Below are 21,591 nucleotides of genomic sequence, written 5' to 3' on the forward strand. Positions count from 1 at the left end.
AGAAATCTTTCAAGAGGCAGGATTCAATTATTCTGTTTTTAAAAAATGCTCCAAGTAAAATAGATTCCATTTTTCCATTTATTCAAAGCTCATATTTTATAATAACATATTTAAAACATTAGGCTTTAATCTAGTAGTTCTAAAATTCAGCATCTCAAAGCCCTGTAAGGCATACATTGTATTATATAACCTTGTTTTGCATCATAATTCTTTTTTGCCCCTGTTTTCTCTCCCCTGCTAGACTATGTGCCTGATTCATCTTTGTCCCTCCCCTACCAACCATAGTGTCTAGTCAAGACACTTTGGGAAATAAATATTTGATGAATGATGATAGTTAGCATTGGTTGAGTACTTATATCCAGGCACTATTCTTAAGCAGTTTACCCATCTTAACTCATTTAATATGCACAACAACTCTATAAGGTGAATATTATTTTTATCTGACTTTACAGGTGAAAAATTCTGAAGCACAAAAAGGGTAAATGATGTGCTCATGGTTACATACCTAGGATGTGCGGGGGCTTGGATGTGAGCATCATGACTACAGAGACTAAGCTCATAATTATACTATCCTGTCTTCTTTGAAGAGGGTTGGCTCCAGAAGATCCTTCTGGGGTTATTTTCCTCCCATAGTTTCCAAAGCATGAAGTTGTTTTTATTCCATTTATTCAAACATGACAGTAGAGAAAAGATTATGAAGTCTTCCCAAGGCTCATATTAAAATGAATAAAATATAGTCAGGGAGGGTGCAATGTCTGTGTTTGCCTGCTAGCTCAGCTGTAGTCTAGGGGTTCAGATGGGAGGTGGTAACAGTGCAGAGATGGGGAATTGGAATTGGGGTTAGAGAAAGCCTAGGGATTCCAGGCAACCATGAAATCCACACTACGTTCATTCAGGAAGCCCCAAAAGAAGCCAGTTTGCATTGTGGTCATCCTGAGCCGCAATGCCAAGCTCCAAGCTCCACAATGCCATTCCTCCCACTCTCAATGCTGAGTTGCTGCTTCTCTAATGCTCCCACATTTCATCTCTAATATAGTGCTTTTCCTTATTCACACTTTTCTATTGTGACCCAAGATAGCAGCTGCTATAAGTTATCAGTTCCTTAGATTTAAATCGTTTATCAGCAAAGTGGGATGACATTTTCTCCTATCACTGGAATATGTTGAAAGATTCTGTTTTGAAGGATTCCGTGGATTTACCCAAATGTAAAAATGATTGTACCAAATAAACTAGCCCTGAGTTTCACACCAAGTTCTGACTGTCCACAATATGTGTGTGTGTGTGTGTGTGTGTGTGTGTGTGTGTGTGTGTGTATAACAGGGTCTGGCTCTGTCACCCAGGCTGGAGTATGGTGGGACAATCTCAGTTCACTGCAACCTCTGCCTCCCAAGCTCAAGTGATCCTCCCACCTCAGCCTCCCAAGTAGCTGAGACTACAGGCACTGGTGCCACCAAGCCTGGCTAATTTTTATACTTTTAGTAGAGACGGGATTTCGCCACGTTGCCCAGGTTAGTCTCAAACTCCTATGCTCAGGCAGTCTGCCCACCTTGACCTCCCAAAGTGCTAGGGTTACAGAAATGGGCCATCATGCCCTGCCCACACTGTGTATTTCACCGAAGAGTGAAGCTAGAAAACAGAAATATATCTTCTTTCCCGCCTGCCTTCCTCCATTCACATATTTATTCAGTAAATATTTGAGCACTGTGTACCTCATGCCTTGGATAATTAGTACAGTCACCTTGGATACCTTGGAAACATTTTATCTGTGATACAGTCTCCACTTAAAAGCTGCTCCCTTCTCTCTTCCTCATTGATTATTTCTAAATGTCAACTGAAGTCAAGATGGTGGGAATAGTAACCTGCAGGTACAAAGGTGTCATTCACGACTATGCACTAAAAGAGACTCTCTGCAAAAACCCCAGGAGAAGCAAGGTGGGTTGTGAACAGACTGAGATACAGATATACACGGAGCACTGATGGTAAGGGTTGGGGGATGGCTTTGATAACCTTCAACAAACCTGTCCTGTGCATACTGATGGGCTCAGTATGTAAGACTTTCCTCCTAATTCCTCCCTTCCCTCTCCACAATGAAGAAAATGACAGGCAAATAGGACCTGGACCAGGGACCACCTTTGGCAACATGTCCTGTAATCAGCTGCAAATATTTCCTTCCCTCAGTGCTTGTTTGAAACTTCTGAGGCCAAAGTCCTCTTCAGGAGCAAAGATGCATTTCCTAATCCCCCCTGAGGCCATATACAGAAAAAGAGGCTTCTGCATAAATCTTATCAGGCAAGATACTCCTTATGAACACCTTTTCACACATTCTGAGCTTCTAACCCAGGGGATCACAGCCCTAGCTGCACACTAGGGACACCTGGGAAGCTTTCTTTCATTTAAAAAATGCCAGTGCCTGTGGATCTCATTCTGAAATTATGAATCAGTTGATTTAGGGTAGGCCTGAGTCTTCTGTTTTCTGTTTGTTTTTGAAGCTCTCTGGTGCATCTGGAATTTTAAAGCACTGCCACATAGGAACTTACTCTAAGTTTCCATTCCGTGGTGAGAGGAGAGAGTCAGACTGCAGATAAGTGAATGTGAGGACAAAGAGATCAGGCAGTGGAATTTCATCCTTAAATATCCTGAGTCCTTTGCCATTTTTAATTTGGAAGCATCTCTCATCAGTAGTCTTTCCCTTCTGTAAAGAGAAAATGGAGTCTTCAAGATATACCCACTTCAGAATATGACTCTTACTCTTTTAACTTTTAATAGCTCAAGATTCTCTTAGCAAAATATGACAATAGACTAGATATAATTAAATAGCAAGAACTCTTGGTAGCTTCCCAGTTTCTTGTTCTGTATGGGAGCTAGATGAAATAGCTAGTACTTATCTCACAGAGCCTCAACAATGAGAAGGATGACATTTGTCATTCACATCTTTTTGTACACATTGTAAGACCCCCAAATCCTTGCTGAAAGAACTTGAAACTATTCATTTTGGAAGCATAAGGAAGACAAGTTTCTATTCAGCTACAATCACATTTCTTTGTGATAAGTCTTTCAGAGCTTGTGAGCATTTTAGATTTCAAATGAATGACTTCATTTGTGACAATGGAAATGTTCTGTAGCAATTAGCTTATGGTGCTAGAGCCATACCCTGCTTCTGCTGTCTGTGGGGTCCAAAGCTTGCCAAACTAGCTCATTGGTATTTTCATTCTCTGTGAACTCTAGAAACTCATTTTGATGATAAATGGAATATTTTCAACATAGTGACCATAAAGCAGGTGGCTACACATCAACTTTTCTAAGAAAATAATTACATGCAGGTGGCAAGTTGGAGGAACTCTGTTGCATGCATAACTGCATCCCAGAAAGTTTTTGTGATGTATTTTCTAAGGATAAAGTTATGCATATGACGAACAATGACTTAGCAAAACGGATATAGAACAGATAGGAAACAAGAAAAGTTGATATCCTAGTACATTTCTTGGTTTCTTAAAGTTATTGACATATGTTTGAAAATAAATGTTTTAAAACACACACTCATCATTTAGTTATTTAACAAAAAAAGCTATTTTTCATTCACTGTGTTAATGCTCAATACACAAAGATAAATAACACATGTATCCTGTATATAGGAGTACACAATCTAGGGAAGGAGATCAGCATGAAAATTAATAATTAAAACACATTGTAATAAAGTTAGGATAGCGTGTGAAATTCATTATTGTAAAATTATTATTTAGGATGCTGTATACTACATCACAGGAATCTCTTTATTCAAAATTTGGAAAGGAATGTCACATAAGACTTAGGAATACTATGTCCTTCTAAACAACTGGCTTGAGTGCATCTTAAATACTATGAAGAGTATAACTGGTTTCTCTCTCCTGTTGAATTAGCAGCTTAAAAGCTGAAAGCTAATTTGCAACAAAATTCTAATAAACAAATAGGAACCTATCTTATCAATTCTATTGATCTCCCACCTAGATTCAACTAACTTCACCCTAATTTTTTTACTTTTGTTGTTGTTTTCCTAAAATCCTCTTAATGATGAAGTGGCATATAAGAAAATAAGTGAATAGTGACTATAGTCAATAATAACTTAATTGTATATTTTTAGGAGATCAAGACCATCCTGGCTCACACAGTGAAACCCTGTCTCTACTAAAAATACAAAAAAAATTAGCCGGGCTTGGTGGTGGGCCCCTGGAGTCCCAGCTACTCAGGAGGCTGAGGCAGGAGATTGGGGTGAACCTGGGAGGTGGAGCTTACAGTGAGTTCAGATTGCCCCACTGCACTCCAGCCTGGCTGACGGAGCAAGACTCTGTCTCAAGGAAAAAAAAAAAAAAAAGAATGTAATTGGATTATTTGTTACTTAAAGGATAAATGCTTTAGTGGATGGATTTTTTTTAAGTGAATAAACTGCAATAAGAGAAGTCTGTTCAAAGTTTTCTGAGAACCCAAGGGGGAAGAATATCACACAGGCGGGGAATGTGGCTGGGAGGGGTGAGGGAAGGAGACACAGGAGAGATAGGAAAAACATCCTCAGAATAATGGCAATAACCACTGCAACACTTCAATAATAGTAATAAGAAATAACTGTACCGCAAAAAAAATAAGCACCATACCTTCATTGTTGAGTTCTCCCTGGGTATCTAAGAGAGATACAAACATTTTAAACATTTCTCTTATCCTCACAGCAACCCATGATGTAGCTATTAATGTCCCCATTTTACAGATAAAGATATTGAAGCTTAGAGAGTTAGAAATGTGCCCAAGATGCCACCTGAAACCCAGGTTGTCTTTCTTCAAATGCTGCACTATTTATATACTGAATCTCGTGGAAAGATAAGAGGTCTGATAGAGGGTCACTGATCAAAGTAGCTCCAAGTATGTTCAAAGCAGAGGGCACATGTGGTGATGCGGCCAAAGGTGAAGCTACAGAAATGAGTGAGGGCAAGATCAGGAACAGTATGTGTTTAAGTAATAGGAAGGCTTCAAAGGATTTTAGTAAGGAAGTTACATAATAATGGAGAAACGAGAAAACAGGCACCAAACTCTGGTCCTTCCAAAACAGGGTGTAGTATTAGAGTTTACAGTGTTAGAGTTTACAGCTCACATGCTTTACAGGCACAGATATTATTAGTTCACTGTGTACCGCAGTCAGGATGCACAAGGCCTTGGTGCACAAGAGCATTACAATAGCATTTTATTTCCATCGGAAAATAATTTTACATAGATGGTTGTACTTTGAACCCCTTACAAATGAGTTTCATCAACAAAGAGCATTGTTAGAAGCACTCCCTTCCTAAACAGCACCAAATGCAGTTAGAGGAAGGTCCCAGTGCTTCTGAAGTTTCCCCAATAAACCCTTTCTTATGGATGAAAAAATAGTAACAGTGATGGTGGTGATTAAGATGATGACGGTAATACAAGCTGCTGCTGATTATTGAGCATGCCTGTACTCAAAACCATATGCTAATATTCATTACTTCACTTAATCCTCACAACCCCCCCAGGAAGGAGGCATTCTGCTGGTATTACAGATTAAGACACTAAGACTCAGGTTCAATAACGCACCCAAGGTCACACTGCTAGTCAAGTGGTAGAACTGGAATTTGAATACAGGACTGATTGACTGCAGAGCCTGTGGGGCAGGCAGCTACTTTACTCTGTCTCCCATGAGAAAAGAATTAGATCTTACAGTTGACTTACCTTGTTTCTGGGGACTGCTTTGAAATGATCTGATTCACAGTATTGGAAAATTGGTTGTTGAGATGTTGCTGCTTTTAGCTCCTTTCTTTTCTGAAGCTGTAAGTGGTTTGTGTTGGGGACGTGCAGGGTGTACACACATGATAAGTGTGTGTGTACATGCCAATGTGAAATCATACATCAAAAAGAAAAAAGTGTGCAGAGATTCAGTTTAGAAATAAACACGGCCAAGTCCAGCCTTCCCAGTGGACATGTGATTTAGAGCAAATAATCCGATCTCTCCACGTGTCAGTCTCATTGCCTTTAAAAGGGGGATAATTAGAATGCAAGTCTGTGTTGTTATGAAGCTTCATTGAGGAAAATTATATATAGGAACTGGCCAAGAGTTAAGTACTCAGTATTTGTCAGTTTCTCCTCCATCCCTTCTCTCCTCTTCATGCTTGCCTGCCATAATTCTATTTCAGTTTGCACAAAGAACCAAAATCAATGTATATGCCAGCCATCTCATGGGATGTTTATATCCTAGAGAAAGAGCAACATAGGCCCACCACTGAAAGCAGGATTGTTGGTTCCTACTCTCCCCACAGCAAAGGAACTCTAAATTTCAAACAGCCTGCTATATAGGAATTCACAGTGTGCTTGGACTATAAGCTCTCAGTTTAGCTGGGCCACAGTTGCTTCAAGCCACTCTGCATCTGATACCTACGAGTTTGCCCTCTCACCATGTAGAATATGAATTCTCCACTTTTGATTGATTTCAGCATCAGCTGTCCTACATATGCATTCTGTAACTTCTGCAAAGATCTTGGGAGTCTTTCTCCTGAATCCCAGTCTCTCAATCCAGGACTAACTCTAAAAAGTGCAGACTCTGGTTGCTATACTCTATCAAAGAATTTACCTCACATTCATCCTGTTTGATATGGGGACTCTGCAAAGCTCAGGTGATGTTCTTTTCTTCAACACCATTCAGTATAAATTTCATTTCTTGACCACTTATTTTATTGCGTATTAAACTCATCTCAAATGAACATAGTAGACCAGAAAGTAAGTGCACTTTCTAGTTCTTTTAGCTGAATCATGCATGATGTAAATAGAACAACATATGATAGATCCTTTGAGAACTCAGCACTTGTCACAGAAATGTGTGTTGTACACAGGCCAGCCCAGTCAGGAGCCTAACGGCGTGCTGGGTGAGGCACTTGACTGTAATCAGATAAGGTGGCCCTTAATCACCTGCCCTCTATAGAGCCATACGTATGGTCTTTTAAATGACCTTGCCCCACTGTTATCCTAATTGGAAATTTTCTTTTTTAGCCACATAAATAGAAGAACACAGTTTGAAAATCCTGTCCTGGAAGCAAAAAGGAAGCTACAGCAACATAACATGCCCCACACAGAACTTGGAACAAAGCCCCTGCAGGCCCCAGGTTTCCGAGGTATGATACCTGTCAGCATGTGGTGTTTCAAAGGGAAAATTGTCTGTCAAACTGCCTGCTTTTCCAAATACGTCTGTAGCTTGGACCATTTTGAAAATTTGATTTGCTTTCTCCAGACCCTCCTATTAGCTTTAGCTGGATGTTTGCATTCTCTCTAAACTAATGCCTTTAGCAACCGCAGATGAAGTTAAACCTTATAGGAATGTACAGCATGTCACCAGGTGGAGGAGATTAATGGATTTTTATAGTGGCCCTGTAAACTCCAGAGATTCTTAGAGACTCGTAAGTTTGTCCTTGAAAGACCAAGCACAAGAATGAGGCTTGTTCTCCTTTGTGACAGTAGACAACTCCTCATGGACATTACCTAGGCCCAAATCCATCCGCCCCGGTGCAGCCCCGGAGAGGTCGCGCAGCGTGAATGACTTGTCTTACTATCAGCGCGACCCAGCAGGGAGGCCCTGGCTGTTTGGTACGTCCCAGGGCTGCTTGCGGGACCTGACTACGCCTGGGAGCCACGTAGTGGGATGAGTTGCTGCACGAACTTTTCACGGCTAGTGAGCTTCTAAATAAAAGCACAAGAGTCTTTAGAGTCGGGCGCTCTAGGCTTGCCTGCTGATAATTTTCACGCCATATAATGCAACATAATTAAATGAATGTAAAGGTCTCCTGATGAACTTCTCTCCAACTATAAACATTAATTTGATAAAGCAAACATAGGAGAAAGGATTATATGTGGTTTTTATTTATGTTTTAAAGAAGCTCTGTTTTTAATAAAGATACATGTGATATGTAAGTGGACAGAAAAAGCAGAAGTCTAATAGAATGACTCATTATTTTAGAGTTTATTACATGTCACCCAGAATGTAACAACAAAGATATCATGCAGAATACTTAACTGAGTTACCATGTACAATTTGGCTGTTACAAATATTAAATCAGATCACCTAAATATAACACATTTTAAAAGAATAATATAAAATATTTATCTGTGATGGAATTTAAAGCAGATATTAATTCTGTTTCCTAGTATGACTATTATTTTTTAAAACACTTATTATACTTAGGAATATATTTATTACAGATCGTAGCTGGAAAAGCATATTATATAACAAATTAGCAGGTAAATCAATGCAGTGCCTATTCAGATTATTTAGGCATATGATTTGAATCTATCAACATATTGTTACAAAATGTGTTACCTTTACATTCATAATTATATCTAAAAACATTGGCTTGCCTTTTGCTCACATTTTAGAGTATACTAAACACTTTCGGAGCCACTAGCAATTTATTTACCTGGTTATCTTTATAGTATCTCACAACAGAGCAGTGTAAACAAAAGTCAGTCCCACATACAGGTACTCTTTCTAAGCAATCTGGACCTTTGAGTGTGTGATCACATTCCACTGTTTCTCTGTTTGTGATACTGCACATGCTGAAATGTGCTGTTATTCACTTTTAAAAAATCACAAGTCCTTTTCATGTTTCTACCCTTATTTCTTCAAGGCTTAGTGTAGGATCGGCCACTGACACATACCTCCTACCTGGAATCTTTTCTAACAACAAGAGGAACAGATCCAGATGTTGTCTGGATGATTTGGGCTCCTTGTCCTCTTTTCTCAGAAGGCTCTGGCAGCCTGTTCACACAGCCTTTTTTAAGCCCAAGAAGGCTAAATTAATGAGTGGAAACTGATTTGACAAAAACTCTGTCTCCAAACCAAACAGCTTTTTCATCTTTCCCTGGATGCTTGGGACTGCTCTTCATGTGTAGGAAGTTCTAATAGTTTTGCTCCTCTTGTAGTCACCACCTGCTTGCATTTGCTGTGTAAGACCCCCACATTTACCCCTGGGATTGTCGCTGCCCGGGGACTGGCTTTCTCCTGTCTGAGAACTTGCCTTGAACATGCCTTTTTCTTTTTTAACTTATATTGGCCGATGTAGAAAAACCACTCTTCACCCGGGATGCATCCCAGTTGAAGGGAACATTCCTCAGCACCACCCTAAAAAAGAGCAACATGGGTTTTGGATTTACCATCATTGGTGGAGATGAGCCTGATGAGTTTCTGCAGGTGAAAAGTGTGATTCCGGATGGCCCCGCAGCACAGGATGGAAAAATGGAAACAGGTAAGACCCTACACGGTTTAGAAAATTGTTTTGCAACATCTTTTTTTCTAAAGGCAAATATAAGGAGCTTCTTTTGTGTTTTTATTCAAAAGACAAGGGTCACTTCACTTTAGGAAAAGCAAAAAGCATAAATTATGTTTCCCCTAAGTTTAAAAATATCAAGTTGAATTAATTTAGAAACAATTTCGAATATAATTTTTGCCTTCTTTTTTAGACTACCCCTTCTGTTTGCTGGATTCAATGGTCTCTTGAGATTGACACTTTTCTAATTTATCTCTAGAGTTTGTTCTTAGGGGTGTGATTAACATTTCACACTTTTCTAACTTATATTCAGCCACAGTATTTTAAAATCTGTGTTAATCTTATAATATTCTCATGCTATATAACCCAGGTTAGTTATTGAAATATACATGCCCATCTCATACAGAAAATTTTTAACTGAACTAAGTCTGTCCCCATATAATGTTTTCATATGTGAGTCTTTTCTAGTCCTTAAAAATTACTTTTCATATATAATTACTCAGATGTCTACTCAAATCACAATTGAAATTTATTTCATGTGGAAATACAGAGGCAAATTGCTAAGGGCAGGAACATATAAAAGATGAAAATTACAGACAGTAAATGAAAAAGTAATGAACAAAGTTTGGCTTCACAGTCTGATTTTAAATTTTCTTGCCTGGCCCATGATCTTGGGTAAGTCCCACAGCTTATAAATATTAATTTCCTTATCTAGAAAACAATGAAGAAATTAAGTTTGACCTATGTATTTTAAGTGCTGATTCAAGATTTGTATAGTGTAATTTTTTTTAATTATACTTTAAGTTCTGGGGTAGATGTGCAGAATGTGCAGTTTTGTTACATAGGTATACACGAGACATGGTGGTTTGCTGCATGCGTCAACCCATCATCTACATTAGGTATTTCTCCTAATGCTATTCCTCCTTTAGCCCCCAGCCCATGGACAGGCCCCCCCAGTGTGTGATGTTCCCCTCCCTGTGTCCATGTGTTCTCATTGTTCAACCCCCACTTATGAGTGTGAACATGCGGTGTTTGGTTTTCTGTTTTTGTGTTACTTTGCTGAGAATGATGGTTTCCAGCTTCATCCATGTCACTGCAAAGGACAGGAACTCATCCTTTTTTATGGCTGCATAGTATTCCATGGTATATATATGCCACATTTTCGTTATCCAGTCTGTCATTGATGGGCATTTGGGTTAGTTCCAAGTCTTTGCTGTTGTGAACAGTGCTGCAATAAACATACGTGTACATGTGTCTTTATAGTAGAATGATTTATAATCCTTTGGGTATATACCCAGTAATGGGATGGCTGGGTCAAATGGTAGTTCTGGTTCTAGATCCTTGAGGAATCAACTCACTGTCTTCCACAATGGCTGAACCAATTTACACTCCCACCAACAGTGTAAAAGTGTTCGTGTTTCTCCACATCGTCTCCAGTATCTGTTGTTTCCTGACTTTTTAAAGATCACCATAAGCTGACATGAGATGGTATCTCATTGTGGTTTTGATTTGCATTTCTCTAATGACCAGTGATGATGAGCTTTTTTCCATATGTTTGTTGGCTGCACAAATGTCTTCTTTTGAGAAGTGTCTGTTCATATGCTTTGCTCACTTTTTCATGGGGTTGTTTTATTCTTGTAAATTTGTTTAAATTCTTTGCAGATTCTGGATATTAACCCTTTGTCAGATGGATAGATTGCAAAAACTTTCTTCCATTCTGTAGGTTGCCTGTTCACTCTGATGGTAGTTTCTTTTGCTGTGCAGAAGCTCTTTAGTTTAATTAGATCCCACTTGTCAATTTGGGCTTTTGTTGCCGTTGCTTTTGGTGTTTTAGTCATGAAGTCTTTGCCCACGCCTATGTCCTGAATGGTATTGCCTAGGTTTTCTTCTAAGATTTTTATGGGTTTAGGTCTTAAATTTAAGTCTTTAATCCATCTTGAGTTAATTTTTATATAAGGTGTAAGGAAGGGGTCCAGTTTGAGTTTTCTGCATATGGCTAGCCAGTTTTCCCAACACCATTTATTAAATAGGGAATTCTTTCCCCATTGCTTGTTTTTGTCAGGTTTGTCAAAGATCACATGGTTGCAGATGTGTAGTGTTTATTTCTAAGGCCTCTGTTCTGTTCCATTGTCCTGTATATCTGTTTTGGTACCAGTATCATGCCATTTTGGGTTACTGTACCCTTATAGTATAGTTGGAAGTCAGGTAGTGTGATGCCTCCAGCTTTGTTCTTTTTGCTTAGGATTGCCTTGGCAATGTGGGCTCTTTTTGGGTTCCATATAAAATTTATGGTGGTTTTTTCCAATTCTGTGAAGAAAGTCAATGGTAGCTTGATGGGGATAGCATTGAAACTATAAATTACTTTGGGCAGTATGGCCTTTTTCATGATATTGATTCTTCCTATCCATGAGCATGGAATGTTTTCCACTTGTTTGTGTCCTCTCTTATTTCCTTGAGCAGTGGTTTATAGGTTCTCCCTGAAGAGGTCCTTCCCATCCCTTGTAAATTGTATTCCTAGGTATTTTATTCTCTTTGTAGCAGTTGTGAATGGGAGTTCACTCATGGTTTGGCTCTCTGTTTGTCTGTTATCGGTTTATAGAAATGCTTGTGATTTTTGCACCTTGATTTTGTATCCTGAGACTCTGCTGAAGTTGCTTATTATCAGCATAAGGAGTCTTTGGGTTAAGACGGTGAGGTTTTCTAAATATATAATCATGTCATTTGCAAAAAGAGACTATCTGACTTCCTCTTTTTCTATTTGAATACCTTTGTTTCTTTCTCTTGCCTGATTGCCCTGGCCAGAACTTCCCATACTATGTTGAATAGGAGTGGTGAGAGAGGGTATCCTTGTCTTGTGCCAGTTTTCAAAGGGAATGCTTCCTTTTTTTCCCCATTCAGTATGATATTGGCTGTGTGTTTGTCATAAATAGCTCTTATTATTTTGAGATATGTTCCATGTTTATGGAGAGTTTTTAGCATGAAGTGGTGTTGAATTTTCTCGAAGGCCTTTTCTGCATCTTTTGAGATAATCATGTGGTTTTTGTCATTGGTTCTGCTTATGTGATGGATTACGTTTATTGATTTGCGTATGTTGAACCAGCCTTGCATCCCAGGAATGAAGCCAGCTTGATCATGGTGGATAAGCTTTTTGATGTGCTGCTGGAGTCAGTTTGCCAGTATTTTATTGAGGATTTTCACAGCAATGTTCATCAGGGATATTGGCCTGACATTTTCTTTTTTTTTGTTGTGTCTCTGCCAGATTTTGGTATCAGAATGATGCTGGCATCATAAAATGAATTAGGGAGGATTCCCTCATTTTCTATTGTTTGGAATAGTTTCAGAAGGAATGATACCAGCTCCTCTTTGTACCTCTGGTGTAATTCGACTGTGAATCTTTCTGGTCCTGGACTTTTTTTTGGTTGGTAGGCTATTAATTACTGCCTCAATTTCAGAACTTTTTATCGGTATAGTGTAATTTTTAAATGCCTTAGAATACTATTATAAAGTATGATAACTATATCTTTAAAGGAATATACTCTTTCACCATTGTCATGTTTTTCACATTTATTTAGTTTATGATATCAACTTTCCAAACTCAATCAGTTCTAGTAGATACAAAAATTAAAGAATTCCTTTGGAGAAAAAGTTCCGCCTTTTTTATGACCAGTACACTGATGAATTGTTCTTCCATGGGTTTTAAAGTGGTTTGTGTGTAGAGAAACAACAAAAAAAAACTGAGGTATTCATCTGACATTTTTAATTTTAAATATCACCAATGCTATATTACCATTTATCATATAGTTTCTGTATAAATAACTTTTTAAGGTACCCTTATGAGTATATTTGTCACTGTCACTCATTTGTGAGTAATGCATATTGTATCTCCTTAAAAGCTGAGATGAAGTTTCAAAACTAACTCACCACATTTCCAAACACTACTGTTATAAAAGTCATGTGTACATAATTTTCTACAAGAGTGAGTGAGAAGGTGTCCAACTCTGCCATTCATTTGGTGATATTTTTCTGAGCATCCACATCTTCATGTTGCCAAAACCTCACAAACATCGAATTTTTCAGTAAAAATTACCCTGTTGCCTACAGTTAGAATAAAAGAAAATTATGGGACTAATTCCGTCTTGGGAGGGGGGAAAGACTCCCCAGTGCTTTTGAACGTCAGTGAAGTATTTCACAAATCCATTTCTTTTTAGAATAAAAATGTAGTTATTTTTCTTTCCACTATTTCATGTTTCAAAACTAGAAAAGATTTATTTCAGTGTAAACTTAAAAGACAAAATAAAAATATTTGCATAGAAAATATTTTTTCTTTTTTACTCATTTTGCTAGTTTGCCACACCCACACAGTCTAAGTTAGCTTTATTCAACCACAAAGTCAAAGCTTTATTTAGAATTTAGCAGATTGTCTTCATTTAAGATCATCACAAAGCAGGTCCTAGGGGAGATAAAAGAACCAAAGATTTAATTCTATTCACCATCTCCTATTTAGTCCCCTATGCATTTAACTTGCTGAGCACCTCTCTTTCATAGTCATTGCAGTGCGCCAGGGCTATAAAGATGGGAAGAACACAGACTTGTTTCTCAAGGCGTTCACAACTAGGAGGGGCCACATGCCCATAAACAAGTAATTGTAGCAAAATATAATAGGTCTGTAATAACCATAATATTGGCACAAAGTCAGGAGAGTAGGAGAAGTGAGCAACAGATGTTTGTTTGTTTGTTTGTTTGTTTGTTTGTTTTCTCAAGAGATGGGGTCTTGCCGTGTTGCCCAGGCTGGTGGGACTCAAACTCCTGGGCTCACGCAATCCCCCTGCCTCAGCCTTCCAAGTAGCTAGGACTACAGGAATGCAGCATCACACCTGGCTAAGCAACAGAAAATTTTTAAAGTATACTGCTAACTGTATAATTTTATTAGGCTTTTATAGGGATGATAATGCCTCTCATTGGAAAAGAGTTTAATCCAACAAAATGTAATGCTTGTTAAATATTTACAAAATTTAAAATGTTTACCTGTAATTGTGAGATAATTTAAAAACGACATGTAAAAACACATTTCTGCAACATCCCACATGTTATAATAGAGGGAATGGCTCTTCAATTCAGCAAATATTTAGTGAATGTGCCAGACATTTTGCTAATTACTAGCAAATCCCAAATTACTAGGGAAGCAAAAATGAGACAAATGTTTCTATCTCCAAGAAGTTTACCAGTGACATGTTAATGAATATTTATATCAATGCAATAATAGAAATATGTACATAAGTACAACAGTAGTACAGAGGAAAGGGAGATCCTTTCTGCTGGGAGGTGCTTAGGGAAGGCCTCATAGAGAAGATGATGCCTGAAAGAGTTTTGGATGATGAGCGGGTATCTGCTAGGTGGACAAGTGACAAAGATCATGGGAAGAGGAAATAGCACATGTAGAGAGGCACAGTAGTGAGAAGTGCCTAGAAAAGAGGGTACGCCACCACCGTGTACATTAATGTTTCACCTTCAGTGTGAATTTATGGTGAAGTATGGGGTAAAATGATCATCATAAGTGGTGAAGATGAACTACTTAGACTTGTAGCAAACAACAGAGACGGTATAGAGTCATATATCCTCAAATAAAAAAAACAGAATATCACAAATACACATATACCTGTGATTAAAACCATTCTCATAGAATTTTTCAACTAAATTTTTAGCCCATTTGGCATAGAGGTTTACTCTATGGCTAATATTTTGTTTTACTTATATGTTCCTGGAACATAAAACAGTGCTGGGCAAATAACAGGTGCTCATAAGTACTTCTTGGATGGACAGACAGATGGACGGATGGAAGGACAGATGGATGGATGATTGGATGGATGCTTTTAAAAATGAAGAAATGAAATTTGAATAAGCCGAATTCCTCTTTTACAGTATAGCCTAGTCAATGCTAATTGGACAATGTAGCTGACCACTGAAGCACCAACAAACCAGTTTTTCAGTTTCTGGATGAAATTTAAAAGACAAGTACATGGTAAAGACAAAATTAATTTTCTTTTTTATAATGACTTTATATATCAAATGAACCTCAAAAATTAACACAAATAATAGCTACTACAGATACAAAGGATAAGTTACTGGTATTGAAAAGGTGAGCAGTCTCATTTGACATTGAAATAAACATGAAAATATTTTAGTCAACTTCTCCAGCTCTAGGTGATCTGTAATTTAGTCAAAGAGATGTCAGTAGTTTGTGCAGGCACAAAGAAAAATCCTCTGTACCAAAAAGTTTGACCCTGGGTCCTGTACAAGAGAAATAAGGGTAGAGTTGGGAATTATTTCTTTCTTAGTCAGCACTGACTCCTGGGAAGGGATGGAGAACAGGAGAAAATGAGGGCCGTGTGCCTTTGGCTGCTTGTTGACAACTAATTGAGCCAATCCCCAATGATCCTATAATGTTGCAGAAGCATTCTCAGAAAGAATTACCATAGTGCCCAGAAACCCTCTGAATTCTTGTTATTAAGTATTCTACACATCCCAGCAATCATTTGTAAACACTAGAGACCCAGATTACATTGTTTAAAGTATTTTAAAAATCAAGTTTGATGTAACATGGCTTACACAGAAACCACGGAGTCTGAAAGATAGTTATCTAACATCCTTCAGTTAAAAAGCTTCCCTCTTTACATGATGTTTTATGTTTTTCCCCAGGCTAATTTTTGAATCAAAGCTTGTGGTTTGCAACATACATGAGAGAGAAGAGAGCTAACCTATTCATGAAGTGCTTCCATAGGCAGGAGTTGAATTATGAAGTAACTCACAACCTGTTAGTTTTTACTTGCCTTCTTTTAGCATTTATCCATTTTATTAGTAAAATCACAAGAAAGTATCCTGAGAGAAAAACATGCAAGCATCCTAGCATTCTTCTTCATCTTTCTCTTCTTTTTGTCTTCTTTCTTTTCTTCTTCTTCTCGCTTCTTTCTTCTGTCTTCTTTCTTCTTCCTTTTCATCATCTTTTTCTTAACAGAGTCTCACTCTGTCACCCAGGCTGGAGTGTAGTGGCACAATCATTGCTCACTGTAGCCTCCAGCTCCTGGGCTCCAGTCATCCTCCCACCACAGCCTCCCAAGTAGCTGGAACCACAGCCTTGCACCACCATGCTTGGCTAATTTCTTTAAAATTTTTATAGAGACAAGGTATCACTTTGTTGCCCGGGCTAGTCTCAAACTCCTGGCCTGAAGCAAGGCTCCCACCTTGGCCTCCCAAATGCCGGGATTACAGTTATGAGGCACCATGCCCAGCCATTCCTAGAATTCTTTAACCCCTGGCACTTCTCCCCTTGAGCAGGTAGATGTCACTGCTCTTTTAGTGGTTGCTACCTCTGTATCTGTGCTTCTGAAAGTAAGGGCACAAGATTAACTTTGTCAGAACCATTTGGAGAACATTTTAAAAATACAGATTCCTGTGCCCCCAGACCTAGTGATTCCAGATTTCTAGAAGTAGTGTTCCACACAGTGTGTGTGTGTGTGTGTGTGTGTGTAATTGTTGAAGCAGTACATGTGCATGGTAAATAAAAAAGGATCAAAATATTTATCATGCTTAAAATGTCTCCACCCTGTCCCTTCCCACCCTCTAGACCTAGATCCCACAGACAATGGATTAGTTTACATTCTTTTAGATATTTCTTTTGGTAGCTACCTTCACACTTCTAATGAATACACTTATACAGTTGTCTTGATTTAACAGTTTAGACATGACCTATATTTACTTTCTTTTAGAAAAAAAATGAAGCTTTAGCATCTGGTAACCCTCCTACATCCTCCCAATAGAGTTTTACAACTAATTTTAGTGAAATTTGCATAGTTTTTGCATCATTATGGCTTTGTACATTTGTTCACTGAGCCCAGTAATGTACCATAAATATATTGTTTCCCTTAAACAGATTTGTGGAGTTTTATAATCTTTCTTTATTGCAATATCTTTCTTAAAATAATCATATTTTCCCAAAAAAATGTCATATTAGGTGCTATGGAGGATCTCCTTTTTTCTGGTCATTTTTTTTGTCTTGCAGCCCCTGTCTAGTGGGGTGGTTGCATGGCTGACACTTAGGGACTTTGCATTATATTTTTCCCAAACACAGTCCACTGTTATTCCTATCCATATTCTCTTTTTCTCACATATCTTTATTTTACTAGAGTGTGGTGCTCACATGTCTAATGTTTCTAGATTTTCATATTTAAGAGTGAAATCCTATAAAGATACTTGGGAGTCCAACGTTGGTGGCAGAGTTTGAAGACTAGTCAGATTTTATTTAGGGTTATGAAGCAGGGACAGAATAAGAAAGTCTAATCTGTTCTCTGGGGCATTTTTCTTTCTGTTTTGGAGACACCCTCATTCTCTGACTTGGGTGTTTGGTGGGAGTTCTGCATGCAGGCAAATGGCCAGGCAGATCTTCCATATACTCAGATCAGATGTTTCCAGATCCCTAGCCCTTCTGGGGTTCTGTGGAGCAACTGAGAGTCCTTCCTGTCCGTGCTGCCCTCCCAGCCAAGAAGACACTAGAACCAAAATCAGCAAACTCTGTAAAGGATCAAATATTAGTAAATACTTAGGTAAAACATTTTAAGTTTTGCAGACCAGATGGTCTCTGTTACAATTCTTCAACTCTGCTATTGTGAAAGCAGCCCTAGACAACATGTAAAAACAAGTGGGTATGGCTGTGTACCAATAAAACTTTAATTACAAATACAGGTAGCAGCAGGTTTTGCCTCATGGGTCTTAGTTTGCCAGCTCCTGCTCTGGAATATACTTTTCAAAGTCATGATACCTCTGCTCTCATGCCTGTATTGGCATTCCATATTCTAGAATTCTCTTCCATTGTCTTGTCTTACAACCATCCTTCTCAGGGTCTCTTCATTGCCGTGGATTTATCTATTTTAAAGTCCTTGTTAAAGAGAAAGATGTGTGTTCAATCTGTTATCTTGAACCAAAAGTCTTAGAATCTGCATCATATGCCCAATGGAGTATGAGAACGACTGCCTGTAGTAGTAGCAAGAAGATTCCTTTCTCACCTACTATACAGCTTTGCAAACACCCTCCATCCTAACCTCCCCCTCTCCCATTCAAGCCTATGCTCAGAACTGCTTTGAAGGGGTGTGTGTGAATAACAACAGTGGGGACTAGCTTTTAGGGTGGAGACTAAGGGCTTCTATCCAATAGAAAAAAACCTAATCCTTACATTTATCTTTCTTACCAGTCACATTAAGTGGCTTCTAGAAATAAGTCTAGGATGTTGGACTATAAGCAGTTTCTCACTTTGGGGGGTTTTAGCACTGTTTCAGGATACTCTATCCCATAGCATTATTATCTGAAATCTTAGTTACCCTTTTTACCCTCTAGGGAAGAGTGTGGATTAACCTGAGGCCCATGTGGATGGTGATGGGCCTGCTCTCAGAGGAGTAGTTATTGCCTCTCTTCTTAGTGCTGGCCATTCCGTATTGATTTTCCAGTTAATGGTCATCCAGTGGTTTCCCACTCCACCCCAACCCAGTGTTCTCTGGCCCTTCCTAACCATTCTGAGCACCTTACAGTTTAATACAATTTCCTGGTTGTTCATTAAACATTCCCTGAGAAAGAGCTGCAAGAAAGCCTAAGAAGTCGTTTGAAAATGTTTTCTGGCTTGTTTTTCCACCACTTCATAACCCACCTATATCCAGAGCAGGCTTCCTTTTGAAACCTGAGCACACACTGAGGTGGGCTCTCCCCATAACTGCCCTCCTACTGCCTGCCCTATTTCAAATGTCTTAGTGAATCAGCCAGCCTTTCAACACCACCCTTCACCATAGCCAGGTGTTCACATTTAGGTAGTGTAAATCATTTAGGTAGTCTGTCAATTGCCAGAAGCAAATGAACTAATCAGAGAAATGTAATTTTTCTACTCCTTTGAAGTACCTGTTTAGTTTTCTATTGCTGTCTAACAAACTATGCCAAACTCAGGTGATTTAAAAGAACACTAGATCGTTGGCTCATGATTCTGCAGTCTCACTTAGGATCAGGCAGGTCGCTGTCTTCTACTAGACTTACTTCGGGACTCATCACCCAGCTGCAGTCATATGAAGCTCTCCTGGGGCTAGGATGCACAGGGCGACTTCACTCACACTTCATGCCTCCAATGGGATGGTTGGGACACCTGAGATCTTGCCAGGCATTGCTCCACACAGTCTCGATGACAAGGTAGCTTAGGGTACCTTGAGAGAGCAAAAGGGAAGGCTATCAGGCCTCGTAAGGCCTAGGCTGGTCCTGCACAGTGTCACTTCTACCCCATTCCATTGATTTAGGTGGTATAAATCATTGAGGTGGTCTGCCAATTCCTAGAACCAAATGAACTAACCAGAGAAATGCAGCTCTTCTACTCTTTGGATCAGAGCAAGTCATAGGTCAGCGCAGACTCAAGGCAAGGGAAGCCTTTTGGTGGAGAAGTAGCAAAAAATGTTTAGTAATCTTTTATCTACTGCAGTATGCTTGAGGCTGCTTTGTTTCGGAGTTCTCTGGGTTTGCGCAAGCTCCGCTGAGAAAAGTACCTTTCACTTTTATGGACACTCTGCCATCTCACAATCTTTCTGGTACAGAGCATTGATAATGTTTTCCCTTTCAGTTCTCTGTAGTGCTAGCAATAAATAATGGTGAATCATAATAGCACATCCAGAAATTATAAGCAGTAAAACCACCAGGTCTCTAGCTTTATCTTTCTAATAAAAATAAAGGAAGTGGTTATAGGAATTCAATTTTTCAAAAAAAGGTTTTAATCTAGCAAAATATTCATACATCATGTTAGATAATTTTCTAAAACTGCCGTGACATAACATCATTTTGCCTGTTTAGACATTTATGAACTTTAGGTGTTAATGAAAACATTTTGGTGCCTCTCAAAGTCAGAAAATAAATTTCTAGCCAACTGACCAATACTAGTATCTTCCAGTAGAAAAGAAATAAACTTAGCCCATCAATATATTTACTCTTTGTTCTTTCTAAACACACCTAACTTTCAAAACTCCACCTCATTTTGTTCAAATACCTAATATCTCCACTGCTAGTAATGTATCTCTCAGATCAATAACAGCACATCTCACAGTGAGGGTGAGGGCAGCGCTGAACTCTTTCTAGCCACTACTCTCCTTTTGTTTTTGAGACAGAGTCTCGCTCTGTCGCCAAGGCTGGAGTGCAGTGGCACAATCTCGGCTCACTGAAAGCTCTGCCTCCCGGGTTCACACCATTCTCCTGCCTCAGTCTCCCAAGTAGCTGGGACTATAGACACCCGTCACCATGCCCGGCTAACTTTTTTATATTTTTAGTAGAGACGGGGTTTCCCCATGTTAGCCAGGGTGGTCTCGATCTCCTGACCTTGTGATCTGCCCGCCTCGGCCTCCCAAAGTGCTGGGATTACAGGTGTGAGCCACCGCACCCAGCCTACTCTCCTTTTATAATGACACATAGGTGATACAGATGTCACACCTGGAAAAGTACTTGAATTTGGCTACAGACCAAAGCACATGGGGATTAAAAACAATGTCACTGCATCAGTTCTTAAAACCATGCAATGTTTCAGCAACACATTTAGTTTTAAAAAGAGGCCTTTGTAACCCAAATGCTATTGTGGTGCCTCTTTATTCTCATTTCTGTCTTTTCTCTTCTTTTTGCCTTGCATAGTTCTCTTTATTCCCTCTTCATTTAAAATCACATTCTGATAAAAGCTCACTTACGAAGGGGTAACTATACAAATCTGATCCTAAGTTCTCATCTCTGCTGCAGAATTAAGAACTTTACTATCATTTTAGTGCAGATATAGCAAAGTATGCTACTTTACACTGTTTTCTAGTTTCAGTATTGGTATCCATTTGGATAAGTCACACAGTAATCAAGATACGATATTCATGATGATTTTACCTATTAAGGTCATAGAACTCAATGCACTTAAATGTTCATTTATTACTATTATTTTTAAGTTATTCTGCACAAAATATTTGTATTAACTTGCACTAAGGCTCACTGGCCCTCTGAGGAGCTAAAGGAAAAAACAGGTGGGGCCTCTACTCAGCCTGAGAGCAAAGCTCAGAATGGTGCTAGACGTTATAACACCAGGAATGTTATATTAGAGTACCAGAGTATGCTACTGGGTATAAAATTGGCATTTTAAAAACATCTGAAAGCCTGTTATTTAAATATAATAGAAATGGACTGGAAAATATGGGGTTAACATCACGTTTTTATACTTAATAGTATAGGAGGAGGTGGTTGGCTGTGAGTATATTAGTGAGAG

The 21,591-nt window shown here is 38.8% G+C and overlaps 1 protein-coding gene across 1 annotated transcript in view; it reads left to right on the forward strand.

The window, feature by feature from the left end:
• Nucleotides 1–21,591, forward strand: part of MAGI2 (membrane associated guanylate kinase, WW and PDZ domain containing 2) — a 765,625-nt gene that overhangs the window by 448,164 nt on the left and 295,870 nt on the right. Inside the window, exons 7-8 of the mRNA XM_011985485.1 lie at nucleotides 7,024–7,145; nucleotides 9,087–9,269. Coding sequence (XP_011840875.1) covers nucleotides 7,024–7,145; nucleotides 9,087–9,269 — 305 coding nt within the window. The remainder of the gene's footprint in view (nucleotides 1–7,023; nucleotides 7,146–9,086; nucleotides 9,270–21,591) is intronic.

Source organism: Mandrillus leucophaeus, unplaced genomic scaffold (genome assembly GCF_000951045.1).
Source record: "Mandrillus leucophaeus isolate KB7577 unplaced genomic scaffold, Mleu.le_1.0 Scaffold284, whole genome shotgun sequence".
Taxonomy (NCBI): domain Eukaryota; kingdom Metazoa; phylum Chordata; class Mammalia; order Primates; family Cercopithecidae; genus Mandrillus; species Mandrillus leucophaeus.